Source organism: Ambystoma mexicanum, chromosome 9 (genome assembly GCF_040938575.1).
Source record: "Ambystoma mexicanum isolate Mex_15411 chromosome 9, UKY_AmexF1_1, whole genome shotgun sequence".
Lineage (NCBI taxonomy): Eukaryota > Metazoa > Chordata > Amphibia > Caudata > Ambystomatidae > Ambystoma > Ambystoma mexicanum.
In genome coordinates, this window is record NC_090931.1 from 920,503,692 (window position 1) to 920,528,745 (window position 25,054).

General features: G+C 43.9%; 1 protein-coding gene across 1 annotated transcript in view; it reads left to right on the plus strand.

Annotated features, from left to right (window-relative positions):
- The first annotated feature begins 14,854 nt into the window (after positions 1–14,854).
- The window catches only part of CCDC141 (coiled-coil domain containing 141), a 676,030-nt gene continuing 665,830 nt past the window's right edge, over positions 14,855–25,054 (plus strand). The window contains exon 1 of the mRNA XM_069616100.1: positions 14,855–15,088. Coding sequence (XP_069472201.1) covers positions 14,867–15,088 — 222 coding nt within the window. The 5' untranslated portion in view covers positions 14,855–14,866. The remainder of the gene's footprint in view (positions 15,089–25,054) is intronic.

A 25,054-nucleotide genomic window follows, 5' to 3' on the forward strand; every position in this document is an offset into this window, starting at 1 on the left:
CTAAATACTGCTAAAAAGAAATCTTGCATACTACTCCAGAATAACAGAATTTTCATTTCACCAGACTTCTCCGGGAGTACTCAAGCAAAAAGGAAAAGATTCTTAGACATGAGACCCCTTCTAAAATCCCTCAACATATGATATGTCTTGTTGGATCCTGCAAGGATGATTATAACTATTCCAGATGGACCCACCAAAGAATTCACTGATCCAAACGACCTTCAAAATCTACTTCAAGAATTATAATCTTCACTGATGGATGTTCATATTCCAAATCATTTAGATAGCGCTGCAAAACTTGATCCTCCTTGCCATTCGGTGTCCTATAAAATTCCTTCGAACCAACACATTAAATATACTCCTAAATGCAGCAGATCAACTTCTTCTATCCCTCTTGAAATTCCATCCACCTCAACCCGTATAAGAGACAAGTCGAGATCTCCTATCAAAAATGTAAATCTCACTCTGGCAAATCCTCAAACCTGACTGAATTATTATGATTTTTTTCCTTTTTTTGTTTTTTAACACACAGCCACTGCATAACTATTTTTCTGGTCCTATAACCTCCGTCTTATATACTTAAAACCCTAATTATTTTCATCATCTCTAATAAAAGATCACTTGTATAGTTCATGTTGCTATTATTCTAATTGCTAAGTAATTCTCTTGCTCTTACCCCTCTTCATCTGTGCCCATTACATCTCTGTACCTTGGTATGCCTCATGTCTTACTTGGTTATGTGCTTTCCAACTATCCTTATCTGTACCTCTATCTTATCACTTACTCATTCATATTCTTAGTCTTTTCATCTATATTTCACTCACCTTTTTGTTGTCTTCTCCATTGATGTTCTTCCCTATGTTTTCCAAGATTAATGTTAGATTTAGCAATTTACTTACATTGATGTTGCTGTTTCATTTCAAGTTATCGGGTGGCAGCATGTTAATGTATTCGCTAATCATGCCGCATACTTCACAGATGTCAATATCTTATCTATAATTTTAAGATGGCGATAAAACTTACCACTTGTAATATGAAAGGATTGGGACACCCAATCAAACATGCTAAGATTATTACACAATTTGCTAAGCTGAAATCCGACATAATTTGCCTCCAAGAAATTCATCTAAATTCTGATACTGAAAATTGTAAGATTAGAGCCCCTTGGATAAGCCACACACTTTATTCCAATGCTCTCAATAAAAAGGGTGGAGTTACCATGCTAATTAACAAGTGTTTCAAATTCACTCTTATTAATGAAGAAAAAGACCCAGAAGGCCGTTGGATTATTGTAGATGCTGTTATAATAAATAATTTATCAGTTACTATTGTTAATGTTTATGGCCCAAATGCCCCTTACCCAATGTTTTGGACCAATTTACAGATGGAACTATCACACAAGAACCCCGATAAATGTATTCTTTGCGGAGATATGAACCAGGTTTATGACTTTCTTCTTGATCGGACATCCTCATCAAATTTGATCAATTCTAAATCTAATAATAATTTCCTTAATTTATTACAAAACCTAAAGCTGATTCATTCTTGGTGCTTTTGTCACCCAAAGACTAAAGACTACACCTTTTACGCCCCTCCTCATCAATCCTTTTCTAGATTAGATTAAGTTTTCGTTAATTCGCCCTTAGGTTCTTCCATCTTAAATTCAGAAGTTGGTCCAATGACCATTTCAGATCATTCTCACATTTCCACCACTATTGAATGGACTCCCACCTCTAATCTCTCTCATAGATGGAAATTCAATTCATATCTTCTTAAAGATCAATCCTTCATTGACAAAACCAACTCATTTATCAAAGAATTTTTCTTTAATAATCGCCCCGAACACACTACCATGCACAATAATTGACATGCCTTCAAAGCTTCCCTTGAGGGCTTTATAATCCAATTTGTAGCCATCAAAAAACGACAATCCGAATCCATACATAATACTCTTCAACCATCAACCATCAAAAGCCTTGAACTATCATATTTCACAAATCCCGACCCCAATACTATGAAAGAACTGTTAAAAAGCATATTGAATTTAATAAGATTTATACTGACAAAGCGGCCAATTACATTCTTAGGTCCAGAAGTAAATTACAGATGCAATAGAGCAGGTAAAATGTTAGCTTCTTATTTAAAGAAAAAAAGGAAAAATCCAGCATAACTCATATTATGTCCACTGAAGGGAATAGATCAACCAAACCTGAAGACATTAATGATGCCTTTCTTGATTTCTATTCTAAACTGTACTCTTCTGATCCCTCCATCAATTCAGATGAAATTCATTCCTTTTTCAAATCTAATATAAGGAAAAATCCCGTTGGCCAATCAGACCTATCCTATCTCGACAATCCCATCACTCTTGGGGAAATTAAACAAGCTATTTTAGACCTTAAATCCAATAAAGCCACTGGTCCCGACGATTCTACTCTGATTTTTATAAAACCTTTATAGATTCCATTGCTCCCAAGTTACTAGAACAAGACATAGCCTTGGATCTTTTAGTGATGCTCTCCTAATTCTTTTCCACAAGCCTGATAAAGACCCCCCATAATTAAAAATTACAGACCCATTTCCCTCATTAATTCGGATTCTAAGATTTTAGCTAAAATACTTGCAAAACTATTAGAATTACTTCTTCCCAAACGTATACACCCCGATCAATCCAGTTTTATTAAAGGCCGCTTTGCATCATCCAATTCTGGACTTTTATTCCACACTCTAGCCCACGGCCAAAATCCACATAATCCCTTTGCCCGCCTTGCCTTAGATGCTTAAAAAACTTTTGATCGAGTATCGTGGTCGTTTCTGTTTCACACATTAGTCTGGCATGGCCTTCCTCCTTCCTTTATTAACTTAATTTAAATGTTCTACTCTTCAGCTACTACTCGTATCCTCATCAATAACTCCCTCTCCTCTACTTTTTGTATAAAAAGGGGAACTCAACAAGGATGCCCCCTATCTCCCTTACTATTTAATTTAGCCCTAGAGCCTCTTCTCCAAAGCATTAGAATGAACACAGACATCAAAGGTATTCTTATTAATAACATTGAAATTAAGTTATCTGCATATGCTGATGATATCGTAATTTATCTCTCTGAACCTACTCTATCAATTCATCATTTACTTAACATGATAAATAAGTACTCTAGTGTATCTGGTTACAAATGAAACCTTGATAAATCTGAAATTCATGCCTCTAGCCTATTCTTGTATTCCTACAAATACCCCTCTTTCGGTCTATCATGGCAATCCTCACACATTAAATATCTCTGACTTTTTATAACTAAAGACATCCTTACTACAGTTAGCCTCAATACTAAATATCTTATTGAAAAGGTCACAGAAAAGACTGAAAGATGGTTGCCCCTCTTTCTCTCATGGTGGGGTTGCTTAGTCACTATTAAAATGATGATTAGTCCCATTATACTATACTTTCTTCCCATGATACCCACTGTTATTCATACCTCTTTCCATTAAAAAAAACAGATTCCCTTCTTCTCAAATGTCTTTGGAATCAAAAAGTTCCACGCATCACCATCAATAAATTACGACTTCCTAAAACATTAGGTTGTGAAAAATGTCCTAATTTCCAATTATATCACAAAGCTTTTACCCTGAAACAATTTGTTTTATTCAAACAGTATGAATCCCTCCCAGACAATGCCCTCCTATGGATTAAAGTTGAAATTAGTCATAATTAACCTCTCTCCATTTCACACCGCCTGCTGGCCTAACATTACTTCATTTCCCTCATTACAATTCTTTAAAACTATTTGGAATAAAGTCCCCGATAGTTCCTTTAATAAAACAAATCCTGAAGACATCTTTCTTTGGTTTAATAAGCAAAACTCTACCAAACGTAATCGAGCTACTATACACAGATGGTACATTTCTGGCATTAAATGTGTAAAACAGTTAATCTTCAACTCTTCTATAATCCCTTTTTCAAGTATCTACTCACGCTAAACTATTCCTTTATCTGACCACCCATTCGACTCATCTTTAATCAAAACAATTTCTAAATCATTATCTACCTTTAACTAAAAATCCCCCGGCCCTCTTCTTAATGTACTAATTAACAATATATCTACTAAGGCAGCCAAATTCTATTGCGTAATAAATGAATACCCATCCTCCAAACCTCAATATTATGAGGCAATGGAAAATGGATTGGGGTATGCAAATATCTTCAGATCAATGGGCCAAAAATTGGATGAATTGCCAATTCACTTCTCCGGCGGCCAACCTTACACAAACTTACTTTTTCATTTTGCACCTTGCCTTCCTAACTCCTGTACGCATCGCTAGGAATGTTAATAGTTACTCAGGTAAATGTTGGTCTTGTGATAAACCTAATGCAGATTTTATTCACTTAATATATAATTGTAAATTTATTCATGCTTTTTGGTCCAAGATTTGGACTCATATGCAATTTATTTTTCATTTAAGTGAACATTTATCGTTGGCTAACCTTATCACTGGCACTATTGCCAACCCCTCTATAAGACTGATAGACTCACAAATTTGGTTTAAACTACTGATTAATATTGCCTTTCAAAATATTACATTTAATTGGAAGAATACTACCAATGTATCACTTAACATTTGGTGGAACTCCATTTGTTCAATACATTGTATAAAGAAATGTGATGTTACTTTCAATTCTTTACATATATTTGACAAAAAATTGAATATATTCTTGGAATACCTCAATACTTATATGTAACAGATTACTTCCCACGCCCTTACCCTCCTTTCTCCCAATTGTTCTCTGTCCTGTCTTCGTGTCGTCTTATCCCCAATGTCGAATTGTTTATATGGTTCATTATAGTAATTATTAACAATGCTTTAATGGATTACATTATTAACATTTTCAATATATTCTGAATTAATTATATACATTTTGGTACATCATATCTTCATTATTCAAAAGGGTTTAATAATTTTGTAATGTTTGCCTTGTTAATTCTTTAATAAAAATATTTATACAGATAAATCATCTAGACAACTGGCTATGATATGATATGGCATTTATAATGCGCCTATAAACAAGTGTTTCTAGGCGCGTCAAGGCAAGGGAGGGGAAACAGATGGAAGACCAACAACGATCCTACTAGGCCAGTTGCATTCAGATCGTGCAAGTGCATGGGAAGGGGAGGGGGGAAAGTGCAGTGGGAAGGGGGAGGGGACTGTGCAGTACATGGGATAATAGAATAACAATAGAAAGGTAAGGCCAGCAGGTGGCAAGTGCAAAGGTAAAGGGTAAGTGCAGGCATCTGGTGTCAAGTGCTGGTAGTGGGACTGTAGGGATACAGAAAACAGTCCCCAAGTGTGGGGGTTGCCAGGAGGGCAGTGCAGGTGGGCAACTGGCGGAGGAGGGGACCTGGGTCCAAGATCAGAGATGCACTTCTAATAGTCAAAGGTTCAAGAGATCTTATATCCTTAAGACTCAGTCGATTCTGACCTGAACATTAGCGTTCAACCGCAGACACTCTTATACTAGCACAAATCGCCTATAACTACAACAGCATAAACTAATATACTTAGCATACACCCTTAGTCTAGCCTAGGCCTGCTAAGACATGCGCCTGCTTACGTTCATAACTTCATGCACACTACTAGCATTTACTGCATTTTCCTTGCTTGAAATTACACCACTCACCGGAGCAGCCACGGCTAACGCCGAGAGGCTTGACACCCAGCCGGTTGCCAATGTCCTTTCCTCTTGGCCTAATAAACCTAGTATTTTGCTAACATAGCCCATGACACTACCGCCTTCTGACACAATAATGCCTGCTAAATTATTGATGCCTCTCCAGTCAGAGCTAACCAAACGCAATACTACTGCAAAAAACATCAGCAAGTAATACCCACTCGCTCACATCTCTCCAGTGGATCCAGCTATATGCTGCTCGACCTACACCCAACCAACCTTGTCCGACAAAAATCAGGAACTCTAGATTAGGTTCCAGATTTAAGAAAGCCTACCTTCCACCAACTAACTGTAGAATCAAAATTAATACTAAGACTGTGCCTACGAAGAGAAAAATAAGCAAACTAGACATCAGCAAAGACAACAATAACTTGGCCCTATTAGCTAATACCACCCTACCAACAAGCACTCCTGACAGAAAGACCCCACTCATTAAGGGAGCGCTCATAAACGCAGGATCCTTGACAGCTCATGCTCTTGACATTGACCTCACAATCCTGAATGAACTTGACTTCCTAGCTGTAACTGAGACTTGGTTACACGCCGCGGCAGGTCCAGGACTCTCACTAGCCATACCGGACAACAATACTATCATTAGACTTGACTGAGAATCTTCCAGAGGTGGCGGAGTCGCCTTTATTGCCAAGTCACAGCTTGGCTTAAGGGCTTTGCCCAATCAACCTTTCCCTTCAGGTGACCTCCTCAGCATTAAATGACCACTTACGCCATTGTGAACAGTAACGATCCACCTCATGCATAGAACCCCAGACCCACTATCTACCTTCGAGGAAGATATCACATAACTCCTCACTGCTAATACCAAACCAGGTTCCCAAATTATGCTCCTGGGAGACCTTAATCTAGGCCTCTTCGATATAAAGGATGACAATGCCCTAAACCTTGCCAACTCCATTACAGAACTAGGTTTCACTCACCGTATCACCATGCCTACACACAGCAAAGGTAGAACCCTACATTGGCTTGCCGACCTTAACTGTGACACCAATATTCTATCCAACGTACTTTGTGCCTGGTCTGACCACCAAATCATTTAATTCTCCCTACAGGGCATTATCCAACCTAACCACTGTAAATCACTAGCACCACCTGCACTCACCAGAAATTTCTGCAATATTACAGCTGAGAAATTACTGCCTCTACTTCAGCCCATTATCAACCACCCTAACACTAACACAGACACTTCGCCACTAGTAGAGCTATACAACTGAATGCTACACCAACCCATTGACACAGTAGCGCCATTGAAAATGCATAAAGCTAATCCATGTGTGCACCTAAACTCCTGGTTCACCCCTAACCTCAAAACCCTATGTAACTATAAAAAAAGGGCTGAAATTAGATGGAAAAACCACCCGTCTGCACTGAACAAAGAAATATTCCTAAAAGCCTCTCACAGCTACAAAACTGCCATCCACCCGACTAAAAGTGACACCTATAATGACAGAATTAACCAAGCTAGGTCAGCCATGAGAGAACTATTCATTATACTTAGAGAATTGGAATCCCCCATCCCACCACCGAAAACTTGCCCCAAAGACATGACCCGGTGCACCAATATACAAAAAGCGCTGCTTGATAAAATAGCGCTTCAACAAGCCAAAACTGAAACAAAGTAATGAAGCATCACCTCTGACTCACTCCCACATGAAGCCCAGAATCCTGCCTCAAAACCTTACAACCTATTCAAGTTCTCCCCTCAAACCATCAAGATGCCAGGGGGACATCTGCCCTGCAACTATTAGCAAAGAGGCAGTGAGGGATCTTGCACCTCTCATCACCACACTAATAAACTCATCCTTTGACTCTAGCATGGTTCCCACCAATCGAAAAGATGCCTGGGTCCTCCCACATTAAAATAAACCAAGCCGTGACCCTAACATTCCCACGAATTATAGACCGATAATGACAGTACTGTTCCTATTGAAAATCTTAGACAGGGCAGCATACCTACAGATACAGGAACATCTTGAAACTAATAATCTTCTTGGCCTGCGACAATCAGACCGAGACATGACACTGAAACAGCCTTGTTAGACCTAAAAACCCAGCTGGACGATATAAAGGATAAGGGCAATCTACCCCTCCTTCTTTTACTACACCGATTGGCCCCATTTGATTTAGTTAATCATAAAGTCTTAGGCAAACACCTTTCAACAGTAGACAATTTCTCAGGCAATGCCACCGCATGGATACAATCCTTCCTGGACAACAGACCCATGAGGGTATTCGCACCGACCGCATTGGCCAAGCCTGTTCTGGTCACTTGTGGAGTATGCCAGGTCTCATGCGTATCCCCAACGCTCTACAAAATATTTACAAAGCCCTTTTTTTGATAACCTTGACTATTTGGGTGTCACCTACACTAACTATGCAGATGACACCCAAATCCTTCTCCCCATCACCGGGGACTATGACACCGACCCGAAACAGCTTAACAAAATGTACCTAATCATTCAAGAATGGATGGCCTCTGTCTGAATGATGAAAAGACTGCATTACTTCTCATTGGATCCCAGTCTAGACTAAATAAACTAGACAGCCAGTTCAAAACCTTGAAGATAGATGGCATCAATCTAAATGTTTCCAAGGAAGTGAAAACACTTGGAATATATCTCGACTCCTCACTGACTCTGATTAGACAAGTCAATGCAACAGCTTCCGCCCCAGCCTATACCTGCAACTAATCAATGCTTGTAAACCCTTCCTGTCCACAGCTAGTTGCATGTCCTTGGCAAGGGCGCTCATACTATCCAAATTAGATTATTGTAATGCTGTGTACCTAGTAACCAACAAATGAAACCAAACAAAACTGCAAATACTTCAAAATAATGCATTAAGAACTGCGCTTAACATCCCAAAAACTCATCACATCTCGGCGGCTAAACGCAATGTCCACTGGCTATCAGTCAAAGACAGAATCGCATTCAAAACCTTAGCACTCACAAACGCCTTTCTAATTCAGCTCCCAAATATTTGGCCTGCAAATTCACAAGAAACGTATCTGACCGACCCACTAGGTCCTTACATTCACGCTGCCTTAAGGTTCCTAGATTTAAGTTAGAAAAAGTAGGGGGCAGCGGCTTCCCCGTACTTGCGGCGAAATCATGGAACTCTTTGCCTGTAGCCTTAAGAGCAGGCCTTCTTACTACTGCTTCAGGAAAAATGTAAAAACATGGCTCCTTTCACAGGAGGCACTTTAAATGTCTTGTTCATTCTCTTAACTTGTATATATCTGTGATGCACTTGTAACTTTCTCCTTGTACTGTATCTTACCTGTATGTCATGTAACTAAATGTGTAACCTACGTAATGCGCCCAGATACCTGAGGGTTAGGCGCGCAATATAAATAAATAAATAAATAAAATAAATACATTTTTGCTGCAACACAGTTTTTCGCTTCCCTATTCATAGGTCCTGGCTTAATAAATTCATGATACCGATGTCCAGCTTCTATGCAATGGCGGTTTCGCCTGCACTCTATTCACTACTCATAGCCAGCTTCTATGATGACTTAGTCTACTTTGCATTTCAGCATCTGTTCATTTATTGAATGGTTGATTTTCTGCAGCACTTCGTGCATGTGTAATCTTCTTTTTTGTATTTCAAAGTTCACTTGACTCTTTACTTCGTCATTCGTCATTAGTTTCTGTAGGATCCATACATACTCTTCAGCCAGTATCTTGGGACGTCGTACATGTTTCTCGTAATGTCACTAGCCTCTTTCTTTGCTCTTTTTCATATTCCTTCACAGAGTTCCTCCCTTAGGTTGTCATCGTCTTAATGGGTATCTTCTTTCGAACACACGCTGCGCTATTGGCACAATGGCAGGTGTCAAACACGGCACAGTCTCATTCTTCCAACATATGGGAGGAAGGGGGGCGGGGTCTCCTGCAGAGGTATATAGCTGCTCCTGGTGGGGAGGGGAAGGTAGTGGGTGGAAATGGCCATAGGGGTTAGCCGTGCCAGGGGCAGTAAATAGGTGGGTAAATACCCAAACAGTGCCCAAAAGCTGTGTGTCACCCTTCATGTCATCTCTCTCCTATCTTCACGTTTCATGACAATAGTTTTGTCATATAGACAACGCTTTCAGCACCCCCCTAATAGCCAAAACTAAAAAAACAAAGTGTCTACTCTTTTCTAAACCCATTCAGCAACTAGAGAATGGATAGCCCAGATTCCTATGTATGTGAAAAAGTGGATGACAAAACCTATGCCACATGTGTTGAATATTGGACGCGTCCTATGTCAATGGAAGATAGCCAGGTAGGACTCTATTAAAGGGCGGCACACTGCACACTCTGAAAGCAAAACACAAGCCCAACTATGCCTTGGTTAAGTGGAATAACCAAACGAATGGGCTTCGATACAATGAAATGCAGACGCGAGAAAGACAATGTTCCACAATTTACCATTCTTCAAAAGACACCTTGATGCATATGGCTATTAAACAATGGGAGTGCTCAACGTGCCTGTGGTTACTTGAAATATCCCCAAATAAAAGGGGCCCCTTCAAATGGTAGATACATCCCTTCATTGGAATTGGAGCAGGTGTTATTTACATTGATATTGCAAACACATTTAAAATTTTAACAAATAGGTTAAAGAGATGTTTTTTATGTTGTCTCATCAAAACCAGGTTCCATTCTTCGGATTTCAAACATTGTACTCCAGAAATGACACATTTAGTTAAGAAGTTAGCTCAGTTACTTCAAGAGGCCATCTAGCGACTAGGCATTGCAGTTGTTTTAAGACAAACATGTGCCATTGTCATCAGTGAACGGCAGTGTGATGATTCTGAAATGGCCCTTTGGTGAGGACTTTGATGAGCACCAGGGACCCGTTGACGCCCCGCAGGGCGGAGCTAGCTTCCAATGTTAAGAGGAGTCGAGCATCATTGCATTGGCATAGTAACAAAACATGTCGACAGCCAGTGAAGCTGCATGGGGGGGGGGAGTGCCATGATAATGTGCTTTCAGAAAAAGGCTGGGTAAGGCTGTTTGTCTTTTGAGTACGGCTCATTGTGTTCTGCTCAGGTCGGTCTGTTTTAGGACCTTTGGGCTTATCTCAGTTGTGCTTTGCACGATTTTTGTGAGATTGTTGGCAGTATTTCAGAGCATTTATGTGTCGCTCGTAAACATTATGCTCCAGTCCCTGTGAATATATTTGGCATTTGTATCCGTTTGTAAATGCGCTTCACGACGCGCATTCATTGTCACCAAGGCAAAGTGAAAATAAACAATGGTTTCTACTGACACCAAGTAAGTCATTTTCCAGCATGCAGAATAAATGCGCCATCTTGGCTGCCTGCTGTGCCCTTCCCAAAAGGTATGCCATCACCTACCAGGCTGAGGTGCAAAGCGCTGCAAAGCGAAATTCTGTTTTTTGCATGGTAATACTGCCGTTAGCAACGAACCCCGTTATATTTAAGTGTATGCGTCTTAATATTTTATATAGGCTTATATTTGTAAAACCTCATACACAGGTCTTCAGATGCTTGTTATTAACAGGGCTTCAGCTGCAAAGACACATACACAATGCTTTTGGATGAGGATAGCGTCTTGGGAGGATAGCTCAGGGGCAACGTGCTCACCTTGGAAACAAGACGACATGGAACACCACAGGTTCGATCCCCGGGTCCGCGCTTAGAAACCTCTGGGTATTAAGCGCGTTATAAATAACCTATCATATCATATCATGAAGTAGCAGAAGGCACACTATTTTAGGCGACGGCTGCTTATCAGGTGGCGATTACATAAGCTAAGTGTCTGTTTTTTGCCACTAAGGTGGAAGCCTCTGTGATCTCCTCCAAGGAGCTGTTCAGGATAGTCCGCTCCCTTTCCTCGCCTTCTGCCGCTCACAGTGTGTCTCCCTCCAGGGACTTTGTGACTCGCAGTCCACCTTTTCTGATGACAAAATCACCATTATTCGACAAACAATTAGTGTTTCTGTTACTACCTGCCCTGTCACTGTGAGCTTTAGTCCCCCGAGTGTGTCTGTTTGGGGTTGGTCTTCCTTCCAAGAGTTCTCGGAGTCTGCCGTCACTCCAGCTCTGCTTGGCCATAAGTCGGCCTCCCCGCCTGACCCTGTTCCTCTTAACATCTTGAAGGATACCTGCCCTGGCATCACGCATTTTCTCATGGCGGCGGTCAATGCCTCTCTTTCATCTGCTCACATTCCTAGCCTCCTTAAGCACACTCTTATTCTCCCCTTCTAAAGAAGCTGAATCTTGACTCCTCTGTTCTTGATAACTCCCGTCCTATTTCTCTTCTTTCCTTTGCCATGAAACTTTTGGAAGCCCTGGTTACACCTCTTCCTGCTCCTTTCTTGAGGAGTTTGGCTGTCTTGCCCCGTTTCAGACCGGTTTCTGGCCAGGCAACGGAACCGAGTCTGTTCGGGTGACAGCGGCGGATGATCTGGCCCAGATTGTGGATCAGGGTGGCACTGCCACCCTGATCCTGTTGGATTTATCCGCTGCTTTTGACACGGTCAACCATGACATCCTGCTGGAGCGGTTGTCATCGGCTGGTGTTTCGGGCCGAGTTCTGGATTGGTTTGTTTTATTTCTAGATGGTCGCACCCAGTCTCTTTCTCTTCCTCCTTTTGTCATGACTGCCAACCCCCTCACCTGCTGTGTGCCTCGAGGTTCTGTTCTTTCCCCTCTTCTTTTCAACTTATATATCCAGCCTCTGGTTCAGCTAATACTCTTTCGGGTTTCGGTGTTTCTCCTGTGCTGATGACACACAGATTTCGGTGCGGCTAGATCAATCCCACCCTGCCTCGGCAGAGCTCTGTCGTTCCTGCCTGCTGGCTATCCACCTGTGGATGGGCAGAAACGGGCTGCACCTTAACGGCGAAAGACAGAGGTTCTAGTTGTCAGCCCTTCTTTGGCTTGTCTTCAGCTTTCTGGCCGACTGAACTTGGTCCTTTGCTGATGCCCTCTGTGGTGGTAAAGAACTTGGGGGTAAAGCTCTCTGAGTCCCTCTCTATGCAGAGTCAGATCAGCATTGTCTGCCAGTCAGTCAACTTTAACCTCTGCATTCTGCGAAAAGTGTTTCCCCATCTCCTCACTCCTCTTCACTCTTTGGTGGTATCCTCCCTCACTGCTCGTTCTCTAGACTACTGTAATGCTCTTCACCTAGCTCAGCCGGCGTATCTTCTTCAGCGGCGGCTGCAGGCGCTGCAAAACTCGGCAGCTCGACTGGCAGTGGGGGCATCTCGGTTCTGTCCCACCACTTCGATTCTGGAAAAACTGCACTGGCTTCCGGTGGCCAAGCGCATAAAATGTAAGGCTTTGTGTGTGATCTACCGTGCCTTTTATGGGAAAGGGCCGGATTTTCTACAGGCCTAATTACGCCCCTACGTTCCAGCTCGGAACTTGCGCTCAGTCTCTTTCTTGAGAGTTATGGTCCCCCGTTTCAGGTTGGCCCGCGTAGGCGCACACTCCTTTGCTGCGGCTTCTCTGTGGAACTCTACTCCTCTGTTCCTGCGGGTCCTGGAGGACCACCTCTCCTTTCACTGTGCCCTGAAACCCTATCTTTTTATAGCTTAAGTGCCAGGAAGGGGCTAGTAGTGGTTGCAAAGGGCATAGGGACTAGCATGGTCAGGAGCGGACAATGGGTGGGTAAATAACCAAACAACACCCACAGGCTGTGCGCCCCTCCTACTTGCCATCTCTCTGCTCATTTCAATTGCTATGACAATAGTTTTCGGCTCATAGGCAGCGCTTTCAGCGCCACCCAATAGCCAAAAATAAACGTGTGCTTTTAATTTTAAATTTGTGCAATTCAATTTTAAAACCTATATTGTTTTTATACATACTATTTAGGTTTTTTAAATGACGCACCTTTCTGTGGATAGTTATTAATACATTACTGTATAGTAAATAGTATATTTTTAGATAAATATATACTCTGTACACATCTCTCTGCCACACTCGTTTGTGAGAATCCGTTTTAAGTTTGTAGAGAGATCTGCCTAACATTATAAGCAGGTTTTCTAGGCTCTGGCCGTACTGTACTTGAAAAGTCTTCCTAACAGCCTCGAGTGTCGTTTTTGAAAAGACTCCATATTGCCCTTTTCTTCATTTCCATTGTTCACACGTTTTATACATATATTTAGTTGGAAAGCGTAATGGACGCATTCTCTTCCCCCCCCCCCCCTTCAGTGTTTCTGGTCAGCAGGTGCTGAACCCCGAACTGACCCCCTGTAAACATTTTAAAACAAATACTGCAAGGGGATCCCTGCTCGCCATTTGCCCTGGAGTGGCTCTGATGTCAAGTTGTCTGAGAGGCCTGCGCCATGCCCTGGCGGACACTTTCTCAGCTGTCCCGCGGTTGGCCATCAAGCAGCAGCTGCCAAACGCGGCAGTAATGTGTGGCATGCTATGCCAGAGGGCTCGGGCACCCTGCACCGCCTGCACACTGCAAGCAGCGAGTTGGGCGAAAGGGAGCGATGACGTGAAATGCTCGCCAAATAGAAAGTTATATCGGCGTAGACACGTATATTCCGTTTCATCGCACCACAGTCTCCTGGAGGTGGCAGTGCCCTGCTAGCTAGTTCTCCGGAGCGAGGCGCTATGTCTGTCGGAAATAGCTAGGAAAGGTCCTCGGGCGACATTAGTGTCTGTTTGTAGGTGACTGTGTTTTGTGACAACATGCGGTTGCGGGTTCGCTGGCTTCTGTGGGGGCAGCAGACACTCCTCGGTGCAATTATTTAAAGTGTAGTGGAAAGAGTGCGATGTGCACACTACGCCCAAATAATGTGAACACGAATACTTTAGATGCATGTAGCTATATACGTCACTGTAGCACCGTGAATCAGGTAAAATTGTGTTTCAATCCATCTTGTACTGTATATTTAATGAAGAGTTAGGCTATTTCGCGTGAGCTGCATTTTTTCCATTTCCTTATCCGAGTGTCAGGTGCTGTCCGCGTAGCTAAAGGCAGCATTGTGCACTTCAGATAATAGGGGGAGAGGGGGGCTGGCCGTCTCGCGCTACCAAACGCAGGGGTGTGTCTGCTCGCTCCCCCTGAAGAATGATAAAGTCAATGAGGCTGTCTATTTTTAACCTCCTGTTCTTTGCTTTTGGCAGTGTAATCAGTGTTGGCTGAGCCTTTCCCCTGAATGAATGCACGCCCCGGGGTCTGCTGCCTTCTGACGCGCTCACAGGACACCGTGGGTTCTCCAAACACCGGCCTTCGCAGCAGAGCCCTGTCCTCAAACGCCATGTCAAGTGAGGCTGAGGGTGAAGGCGCCGGGGGGCAGGGGCGGGCCCCGAGCACGACCACCGTCAGCTCGGTGGCCGTCCAGGCCGGGGACTGCAGGATCGTTGTGGCTATACTGAAGGTTCGTGCAATAGTGCTTTATCTTCGGCCTGTCCCGCCCGGGAGCTATTTGGCCACTGGTAATTTGGGGGTCTTGGTTTCTTTTCAGTGTCATGGCAATACTTTTCGAAAGTAGTGTTTTTTTCAGCAGGACGATATGATGTCCTTGTTAGTGAATTTGCGATGTGTGATTGCAGTCGGCCACGCTTGTTGGAGTCCGGTGCTGAGTGCTGGGGGACAGCACAGGAAGCACACTTGCCATACCACTAAACACATAATGTATCTGTTTGTGTCCTGGAAAGGTTGCATGTCGTTTCTTTTTGTTGTGAACACAATATCATGATTATTTTTTCTGTTCATTAAAGTAATTGCTGTGTGTGTTTAGGAGTGGCCAATGTAGTGATTACAAACAATGCAACGATTAGTAAGAGACACTCTCACATTGTGTCCAGTAGCCGGTGATGGTGTCGGCATGAATCGATTTGCCGGCTAATGCCCTGGACGAAGAAAGAGAAACAGATCTGCTGCTGGAATAGTTTGCTACCTGTCAGCAACATATTAAAATAGGGGGGGGTCTGGGGGTGTGTGTGTTTATGTTTTTGTGTTACACGTGTTTGTGGTGTACTAGTATATGGTTGCCTGTTTATGCGATGGTTTTTCTGTGTCTGTGTTCGTGTAATGAGTTTTAGTGACTGCATACGTGTTTGATGTTTTTGTATATACCTGTGTTTGTGTGTTCTATATGTATGGTGATTGGGTACATGGCGTAGCATGCTTTGACACATATATTATGTGCGTGTTTGTTGTGTGTCTTGTGGAGAATGTGGTTTCGTGTGGTGTGTTTGTGTATATTTCTGAGTGTCAGATTATGTAGGCTGTGTTTGATGGTGATTATATTATTTTTACATTTTTGAAACGCCCAGATCCCAGGGTGTCACTGCGTTTTGTACAGTAAATAGGTAGGAGAACACCGTAGACAATAACCCCTAGGCAAGAAGCAGAGGTCATTTTTAAATCATATTTATCGAACAGCCAGGCCTTGATTCGTTTTTTGAAGGCGGAGAGCGATTGTTCGTATCTGATGTGAGCGCTAGTGAATTGCAGAGCCGCGACACAGAAACGGGCAGATTGTGTGTGCATGCGTCTTTAATGGATGGCCTACGAATCTCATAGAAAATGTGTGGCTGCTTTGATCTGAAAGACCGACCTCTGTACAGCCGGCTGTGGAGAAATCCTCCACCTGCCAACTGCAAATAACTGTCAAAAAGTCACGTCAGGGTGGCTGCGCAGACACACTGTATCATATGTCACGCGTTGCGTTAGCTGGAGCGACACGTGTAGCAGAGAGTGTAGTGGAGCTGAGGCCCGGCGGAGGCCTGGGGTAGGAGCCTGGGGCCACATGAGTGTCACAGGTCTAGCGGGCGCCCTGGGCAACAGAAAGGGCTCCTTCTGAAGAGTGGCGTGTCCAGACTGAGCTGGTCCAAGTGGGGGGCACTGACTTATGCAGGGGTGGCATGAAGTACGAGCGCACCCACATATAATGATCATAGTTTGGGATAATGGGGTGGCACCTCTCGTGTCCAATCAGATTCCAGCAGTAGCACGTGCCATCCCAGGCCACTCCCTGGACACGCCACTGCTTCTGACTTGTTTTTCATTTTGTTCTCTGCCCTCAACACAGATCTCAGTTAAGATGGAACTGCTCTGAGCGCAGTGGTATTTTTTTCCTCAAAATTTTAGGTGCACCAGAAAAAGTGTGGGGGGGCCGTTTCGATTTGTCTTCCATTTTCAACTCTCATAGGACATTTAATAAATTATGTGCAACAGTTTCACGTTCTTTTCTTTTATTGTAGCTCAAGTGTAAAGAAAAATAGAGGTAAAGGGCCTGATTTACAAACGCATTTTTCGTCTCATTGAAAAATTCTTTGCAAATCAGGCCCACAGGGACATCTATGTTTTAAAAAAAAAACTAAATTAAAAAGGTGGAGGGAAAGTCCGAACTTACTATGGGACACAATGATGTTGTTGAATCTGTCCATTTACCTCCGCAGAAGATCAGGGTGAGGCTGTTGAGGATAATGAAACCTGCACAGAAGTGTTGCAATGGAAGGTGTGTTGTTTAAAGCAAACTGTGGCAAGGGGGCAAGTATTAACACTGAATGGATTCCTCAATGCAAGAAGTAAGCTATTAGTTTTGTTCATCAGTGTTCTGCCAGAGTCTTTAAGAATAACAATATAGACACATGTGATAGAGACGTACGTGCTTCTTCACTTGTACAGCCAAAATGGGCCCCTTTAAGAAGAGCAAGCTCTCCCTACTCCCTGATAGAAAGCAGGACTGAACTCGGTTGTCCGACCCAGCCCTTTAAGACGAGGTAGCAATACTTTGAGATGGATGGAGATGCAGAATATACTCAAACATCAATAACCAAATGGACTCTGGAAGTTGGCAAAGTGCGTCTGTTTTAGAATCAATTATCTAAAACAGGGAGGTACAACGAACATCAACGAATTTGCTTGTTCTTCACACTCAATGTATGTCATGGAAAAAACAACTTTTATTGTAAACATTTCTCATCATTGACGTCAATCTACGTGGCAAACTGCAAAAACCTACTTGGAAAGGCGATAGGTTTACAGGGAACATCTAGGTATCGTCAGAATCCGAGTCTTTGGATTCATGACTCACCTGTTTGTTTCTTGTAGATCTCTTCTTGAGATTCGCGTTTTTCTTCTTTCTGGACGAGCGAGCCTTGTAGAGATAAGGTCTGGAATCCTCTGAATCCAGTCTGCTGGGCTACGGCGAGCACACTGGTTTCCGACTCTCGGCAGCGGCAGCTCTGGGACTTGGAAGGCGTTCAATGTTCCTGGGAGGATCCGAGACGGAACCAGGACTGGATGGAAAGAGTAATGAGGCTCCGCACATGGAGGTCGCAGAGGGAAGAGGAAGGGAGACCAGGAAAGGAATTGGGGAACGGGCACCAGGGTTGACGAGGTCAAAGGACTGGAACTAGCACAAAACTTGCCGGAACGAAGGTGCAGGCAAGGGAGCGTTGAGACGCGCAGAAGCGCGGGGCCGTGTCTGTTTTCAAGGAAACATGTGCAAGAATATGGAAAGACTAGACCGCGCTATCTCCTGGTGTCGGCCATATTGAAAGGGAGCGGAGAACATGGTTATTGACTGAGGGACCAGGCAGACCAGAATGGTCGATATGGCCGATTCATGACAGCATGCCTCCTCCTAAACCCCAGTCCACCCGGCTTGCCTGGATGAGTCCGATGAAAATGTTGCAATAGGCGGGGTGCATTCATGTTGGAGATTGGTTCCCATGTTCGTTCACTTGGTGGATAGCCCTTCCATTCCACCAAATATTGGAGACAACCACTTTTGTATCTGGAATCGCAGATCCTAGAAACCTCAAATTCGATTTGGTTACCGACAATAAGTGGGGGAGGTCAAGGTATTGACTTGGTTGAGCAATGGAAGGGTTTCAACAGTGAGTCGGAAGGCTACCGGATTGATGATTTCAATCACATTGAAGGTTCCGTAAAAACGTGGTGCCAGCTTGTTGGGTCTCAGATGCCTGGGTAGATATCGAGATGAGAGCCAAACGTTATCTCCAACAGCATAGGAAGGCCCCGTTCGCCTTTTGGTATCCGCAAATCTTTTTATGTACATCCTGGCCTTTTCTAGGTGTTCCTTCACTTGCTTGTGAATCGAGACCAGCTGTGCAATCCAGGCGTCCACTGAAGGAGTTAATGTCGTTTGTGGTAAGAGCGTGGGTAACACTGATGGATGGAACCCTTGGTTACACAAAAAGGGACTGGTCCTTGTTGTGGAATGGTCTGTATTGTTGTAAGCAAATTCAGCCACAGGAATCAGAAGTGACAAATCATCCTGTACCCTTGATGCGAAACACCGTAGATACTGCTTAAGGGTTTGGTTTACCCTCTCAGTGATGCCATTTGTTTGTGGGTGATTACCCGATGACAGGGCACGTTGAATACCCAACTGCCGGCAGAGGTGCTTCCAGAACCTGGAAATGTATTGTGGCCCACGGTCAGAGATGATTTTAGAGGGCAGCCGTGCAACCGAAATATGTGTCTAACAAAGATCCCAGCCATTTCAGGTGTCGAAGGTAGTTTGGTTAGAGGAGTAAAGTGGGCCATGTGAGAAAAGAGGTCTATAGTTAGCTTTATGGTGGTAAATCCTTTGGAAGGAGGAAGGTCCACAATGAAGTCAGTGGCAATGATCTCCCAGGGTCAAGATAGTAAATCAGGTTGATGAAGCAGACCCGCTGGATTCCTGTTGTCGGTCTTATTCTGGTTGAAACCTGAACAGGCTTGGATATAGGCACGTATGTCAGAGTGCATTTTGGGCCACCAGACGGTCCTTCTAATCGTCTGGTAGGTGGCCATAATTCCACGGTGCCCGGAATGAAAGGTGTCATGGCAGAGACTCATGACCGTATTCTGAATCTTCTGGGTAGGGACTACCAAACTCTTGTCCTTAAATAGATATCCATCCTTGGTAAAAAGAGCCCAAAGGTTGTCTTTAGTGTATTCTCTCCAAATGTCCGAAGTAGCAGTCTCTTCTCGTATTGTTTCTAAGAGTGAATTGGCCTGGGCTATGAACACCTTATCGGGAAACATCTTGGGGAAAGGTTAGTGTTTCCTCTTTCATGTAATCCGGTCTTCTGGAAAGAGCATCTGCTATTACATTAGATGGACCAGGAACGGGTTGAATGCTGAACGGATATTGGGCAAAAAAATAGGCCCATCGTGCCTGGCGACTGTTTTGACATTCCATAGACTGTAGAACCTGGAGGTTCCGGTGATCGGTCCTTACTACAACTGGATAACTTGCGCCTAAAAGAAGATGACGCCAATCTGTGAAGGCTTGTCTGATGGCGAGTAATTCCTTCTCCAGGACCGAGTAATGAGTTTTGCTAGGGTGTAGTGTTCTAGACAGATAGGCAATGGGGTGTTCCTGTCCGTCTACAGCTTCTTGTTTGAGGACCGCCCCAATTGCATATTCTGAAGCATCAGTTTCTACCAGGAAGGGTTTAGTAGTGTCCGGTTGAGCCAGGATGAGTTCACTAATAAACTGATGTTTTAGTTTCTGAAAAGCGGCTTCCTGGATTGCTGTCCATTGAAAGGGGGTATCTTTCTTTAGCAAATGGACAATGGGTTGTACAATAGCTGAGAACGTTGGGATGAATTTCCTGTAAAAATTAGCAAGTCCTAGGAATGACTGCACTTGTTTCACTGAGGTTGGAGCCAGTCAAGAGAGGATTGCTTCGACCTTGGTTGGATCCATGACAACCCCATGAGGGCTTAGTACGAATCCTAAGTATTTGACTGTGGATACGTGAAAGATACACTTCTCAGGTTTGGCCAGCAGATGGTGTTCACGTAGCCGTTGTAAGACCAAAGAGACGTGTTTCTGATGCAGGGTCGGATCTTGTGAGTAAATCCATATATCATCTAGGTAGACGATAACGAATAGAAACTGCATGTCAGAAAAAACTCGTTCCATGAAACGTTGGAATACAGCAGGAGCGTTGGCTAGTCCAAATGGCATCACCAGATATTCATAGTGGCCAAAGGGGGTCCGAAAAGCCGTCTTCCATTCATTGCCCTCCTTGATGCGAATCAGGTGGTAAGCTCCTCTCAAATCCAGCTTGGTGAAGATCACTGCACCACGTAAGGCCTCCAGGATGTCCGAAATGAGTGGCAAGGGATATCTATCTTTTAAGGTGCATTTGTTCAGGCCCTGCTAGTTCAGGCATGGACGGAGTTCCCTTATGTCCTTTTTTGGTACAGAAAAGAGAGAAGCACCAGCCGGTGACTTGGATGGACGAATTGTCCCATTGGATAGGTTGGTGTCTAGATACTCACGCAGGGCAGCTTTCTCAAGCTCAGACAGAATGAACATCCTTCTGAAGGGAATGACTGCATTCTCTTCTGTGTCAATAGCACAATCTTCAGAGTGATGCGGAGGGAGTGACTGAACAATGGCAGAAGAGAACACATCTGAAAATTGATGGTACACCTCGGGTACCTGTGTGATGGCAGAAACAGTGATGTGTTGCGGATGAGGAAGCTTGTCTCCAGTAGACTGTTTGGGTTTCCCGGATAGACAATGAGTGAGACAAAACTCGGAACCCAAGAACAAGGAACCTGCCGCCCAGTTGATACATGGATTGTGCTTTCGCATACCATGGCATACCAAGCACTATGGGATAGTGAGCAGCCTTGATTATGTCAAAACACAAACACTCTTGATGGTTGTGAATAGGGAACATGAGCTCGGAGGTTTGTTGAGTTATGGGTCCGGACGATAAGGGTCTTCCTTCGATTCCTTCCACAGCCTGGAAGACGACCTTGGCTTCTCAAGGGATATGATGTCTCTGTGCCCATTCGTCATCTAGGAAAAGACCCATGGCCCCACAATCCACCAAGGCCAGGATGGAAGTTATTTCCTTGTTGGGTGTTGCAAGGTTCACTTGAAGTAGCACTAAGGTATTTTTCAAAGAATAGTCGGGTGTAAGTGAAACATCGGAGCATGGTTCTTTTTCCCGAAACTGGGCTCCGTTCAGGATCGGGAGCTGGCGTTTCCCGAGAGTCGTGGAGGGGCTATTGGGCAATTACGCAATAAATGTTTGTCTGAAGCACAATACATGCAGAGACGGCTATTGATCCATCAGGTCCTTTCCTGGGAAGTGATGGGCCCTCTCAAGGAACCAAGCTGCATGGGTTCTGGCTCAGTCGGACCTTGGGTTGATGTTTAGTTTTCCCTGGAGCTGATATATTCAGGTGGAGATTTGGGTGGCGGGTTCCGTATCTTCTTCTTCTCTACCTTTCTCTCTTGTATCCTGAAATCAATCTGTAGGGACAGGTCTAAGAGGGCCTGGAAAAATGCAGGATGGGCTACCCTGGCGAATTCATCCTTGACTTCTTCACTTAATCCGCGTCTAAACAAGATAAAACAGGCTTATGGGGTCCAATTAGCATCTTTGGCTAATTGTTTGAAATGGGTAACATATGTTAGCAAATCCTGGTTTCTCTGCTGGAATTCCAGCAGCTTTTCCTGGGCGGAATACACCTGTTCAGGATGGTCGAACATGCCCTCGAGGGCAGAAACAAATTCATCGTAGTTGTCAAGTACCTGATCCCCTGTGCACACTAAAGAGGTAGCCCAGGCCAGAACATTGATAGATGAGAGATCATAAACCCCACCTTAGCTCTGGGAGTGGAGAAGTACTAAGGTTTGAAGGTGAGTCCAGGAAGGGGCGTAAGGTCTTTGGGTTACCATCATATTTATCCACAATGCCTCCTACCGATGCACTTTCTTGATATGCTGAATCCCTGGACAAAACAAGCTGTTTTAAGGCCGCATTTTCAGCCTTGAGGTTCTGTACTTCTGTAGTAAGTTCCTGCATACCTCTCATTAGGTCTTGAATGCCTGCCTCCATAGTGGAAACAGTAGTAATTGGGTGCCGTCTCAAACTGTCAGAATCCGAGTCTTCGGATTCGTGACTCACCGGTTTGTTTCTTGTAGATCTCTTCTTGAGGTTCGCGGTTTTCTTCTTTCTGGACGAGCGAGCCTTGTAGAGGTAAGGTCTGGAATCCTCTGAATCCAGTCTGCTGGGCTACGGCGAGCACACTGGTTTCTGACTCCCGGCAGCGGCAGCTCCGGGACTTGGAAGGCTTTCAATGTTGCTGGGAGGATCCGGGACGGAACCAGGACTCGATGGAAAGGGCAACGAGGCTCTGCACACGAAGGTCGCGGAGGGAAGAGGTAGGGAGACCAGGAAAGGAATTGGGGAACAGGCACCAGCGTGGAACTAGCACAAAACTTGCCAGAATGAAGGTGCAGGCAAGGGAGCGTTGAGACGCGCAGAAGCGCGGGGCCGCGTCTGTTTTCAAGGAAACATGTGCAAGAATGCGGAAAGACTAGACCGCGCCATCTAATGGATTTGGCCATGTTGAAAGGGAGCGGAGTACATGGTTATTGACTGAGGGACCCGCCAGACCAGAAGGGTCGATATCGCCGATTCATGACAGGTATAAGTTCCATACTTGTCAGTGAAGGTTATTGGGTCTCTAACATCAGGTGGGGCAACTAAGCCCTCCTTTAGTGCTGGGTTCTATGAATGGCATCAAATACATGGCGCCCCATTGGCTATACAAATTATAGAGCTCTCTATTAAGTGGCCCTCTATAATTGGTTGGCACCCTCATACCCCCTGTAATATTCCACACATGTAAGCAGCACGCAGGCTGGCACCCAGGTGGCACCCAGGTGCTGGTGGGCTGGTCATGACCATAGCTTCCCACCAATTAGCCTGTTGTCAATCATCACTCTTGCATCCTGCTAGTCATTTAATTCTTTGAACTTGGCCTTGGAGGTTCTCTGTACTGGAGAATGAGGGAGTATAGGCAGACTTCTTGGTTTCGATACAGCTCATCCCACTGTCTATTTCCATCTGACCACATGACTGCAGACCATGTTTTTGAGTCTTGCAGCATTTAAAATACTATTAAATAATGAACCTCTGACGTTTTCAATGTTCTCGCTACTCACCTAAGACAGGAGTTTTGTTCTTTTCACATGTTCTGTAACCACTGCACGAACATTCACGCCAACAGTGGCCTTGCCTTCCTGGTCTTGGGCCAACCAAGCCTTTCTTTAATTCACCTCCATGGTTAAGTTTCCAATTTCTAACTGCGACACACTGAAAAAGTCTTTCTGTTCACGGGATCCAGCTCTGATAAAGTACGTTGTGCAAGCACCCATAGTCCTTACATTTCCTATGTATATAAGTTGGTGCATCGCTGCAATCTATTCACTACATAGCCAGCCTTTAAGACTACTTTGTCTACTTGCGTGACTGCATCTGTACAATTGTAAAATGACTTGATATCTTGTTAATTACTTCTGTAGCATGAGCATCTTCATCTCGAGCCCGAAAAGTTGCTCATCTTTAACACCTCCTCTATAGAGCCTATAGAATATTTATGTTCTCTCATCTCTGCAATCTCTTCTGGGTGCGGCAGCTCTGCTTTTTCATGACATCACCAATCTTCTCTTTTGCTCAGTTTTCACACTTCCTCTGGGATTTCATTCAAATGGCCATCATATTGTCGTGAACGCATGTATGACTTTATCAATGGGAATCTTACTTCTAGGATTCTCTTTGGTATAGGTATTTTCACTGGCAATGCACGTGTCTCACACTCTGGCTCCCAAAATATAGGCAGCATGGCGAGGAGCTTTGGGTGTGGGTACTTGGCTCCACCTCTACACTCCCCCTCTGAGTGATTCATCGACCAATCTCTCATCAATTTTGACATCTAGACATTCTCGTCTGAAGACATGCTTCTTCGGGACCCATACCTTTATGAATCCTTTCAGGCATCCCGCTGATTTCACATGCTCATCATTACTCCAGGACATGAGCATGCATTGTCCCCTTGGACTGCAATATATCCATCTCCCCACATACTTCTTGTTGTTCTTTGGGTACAGGAACTTAGTTCCCTCAAGAGCATGAATGCTGGCCTTTACGTAGTCTTGGATCTTTTCAGCTGTCAGCGCTTTGGTTTTCCATCCTGATTCAACATCAATCATGATCTTCATTCCTACAACTTTCTTTGCAGGCTTCTTGCATTGTGAGATTATTATCCTGATCACACATAATCCAAGCAATACCATCAATATCAGTGCTCCAAGGAACTTGAATATATGTGCCATCCATTGTGAAACCAATGAGAATATGGCTCCAGACCAACTGTCATCAGCAATGTCTTCCACTTCGTCTATCATCTGGACGTGTACCTTCGTCAGCATTGATATGGCCTCTGTCAAGGTGCCATTCTCATCATCATGAGAAGGTATGAATGTGCAACATCCTTTTCCAATTTTGGCACAAACACCTTCATCCATAGCTGTGATCATGTCCAGGACATATCTGTTCTGTAG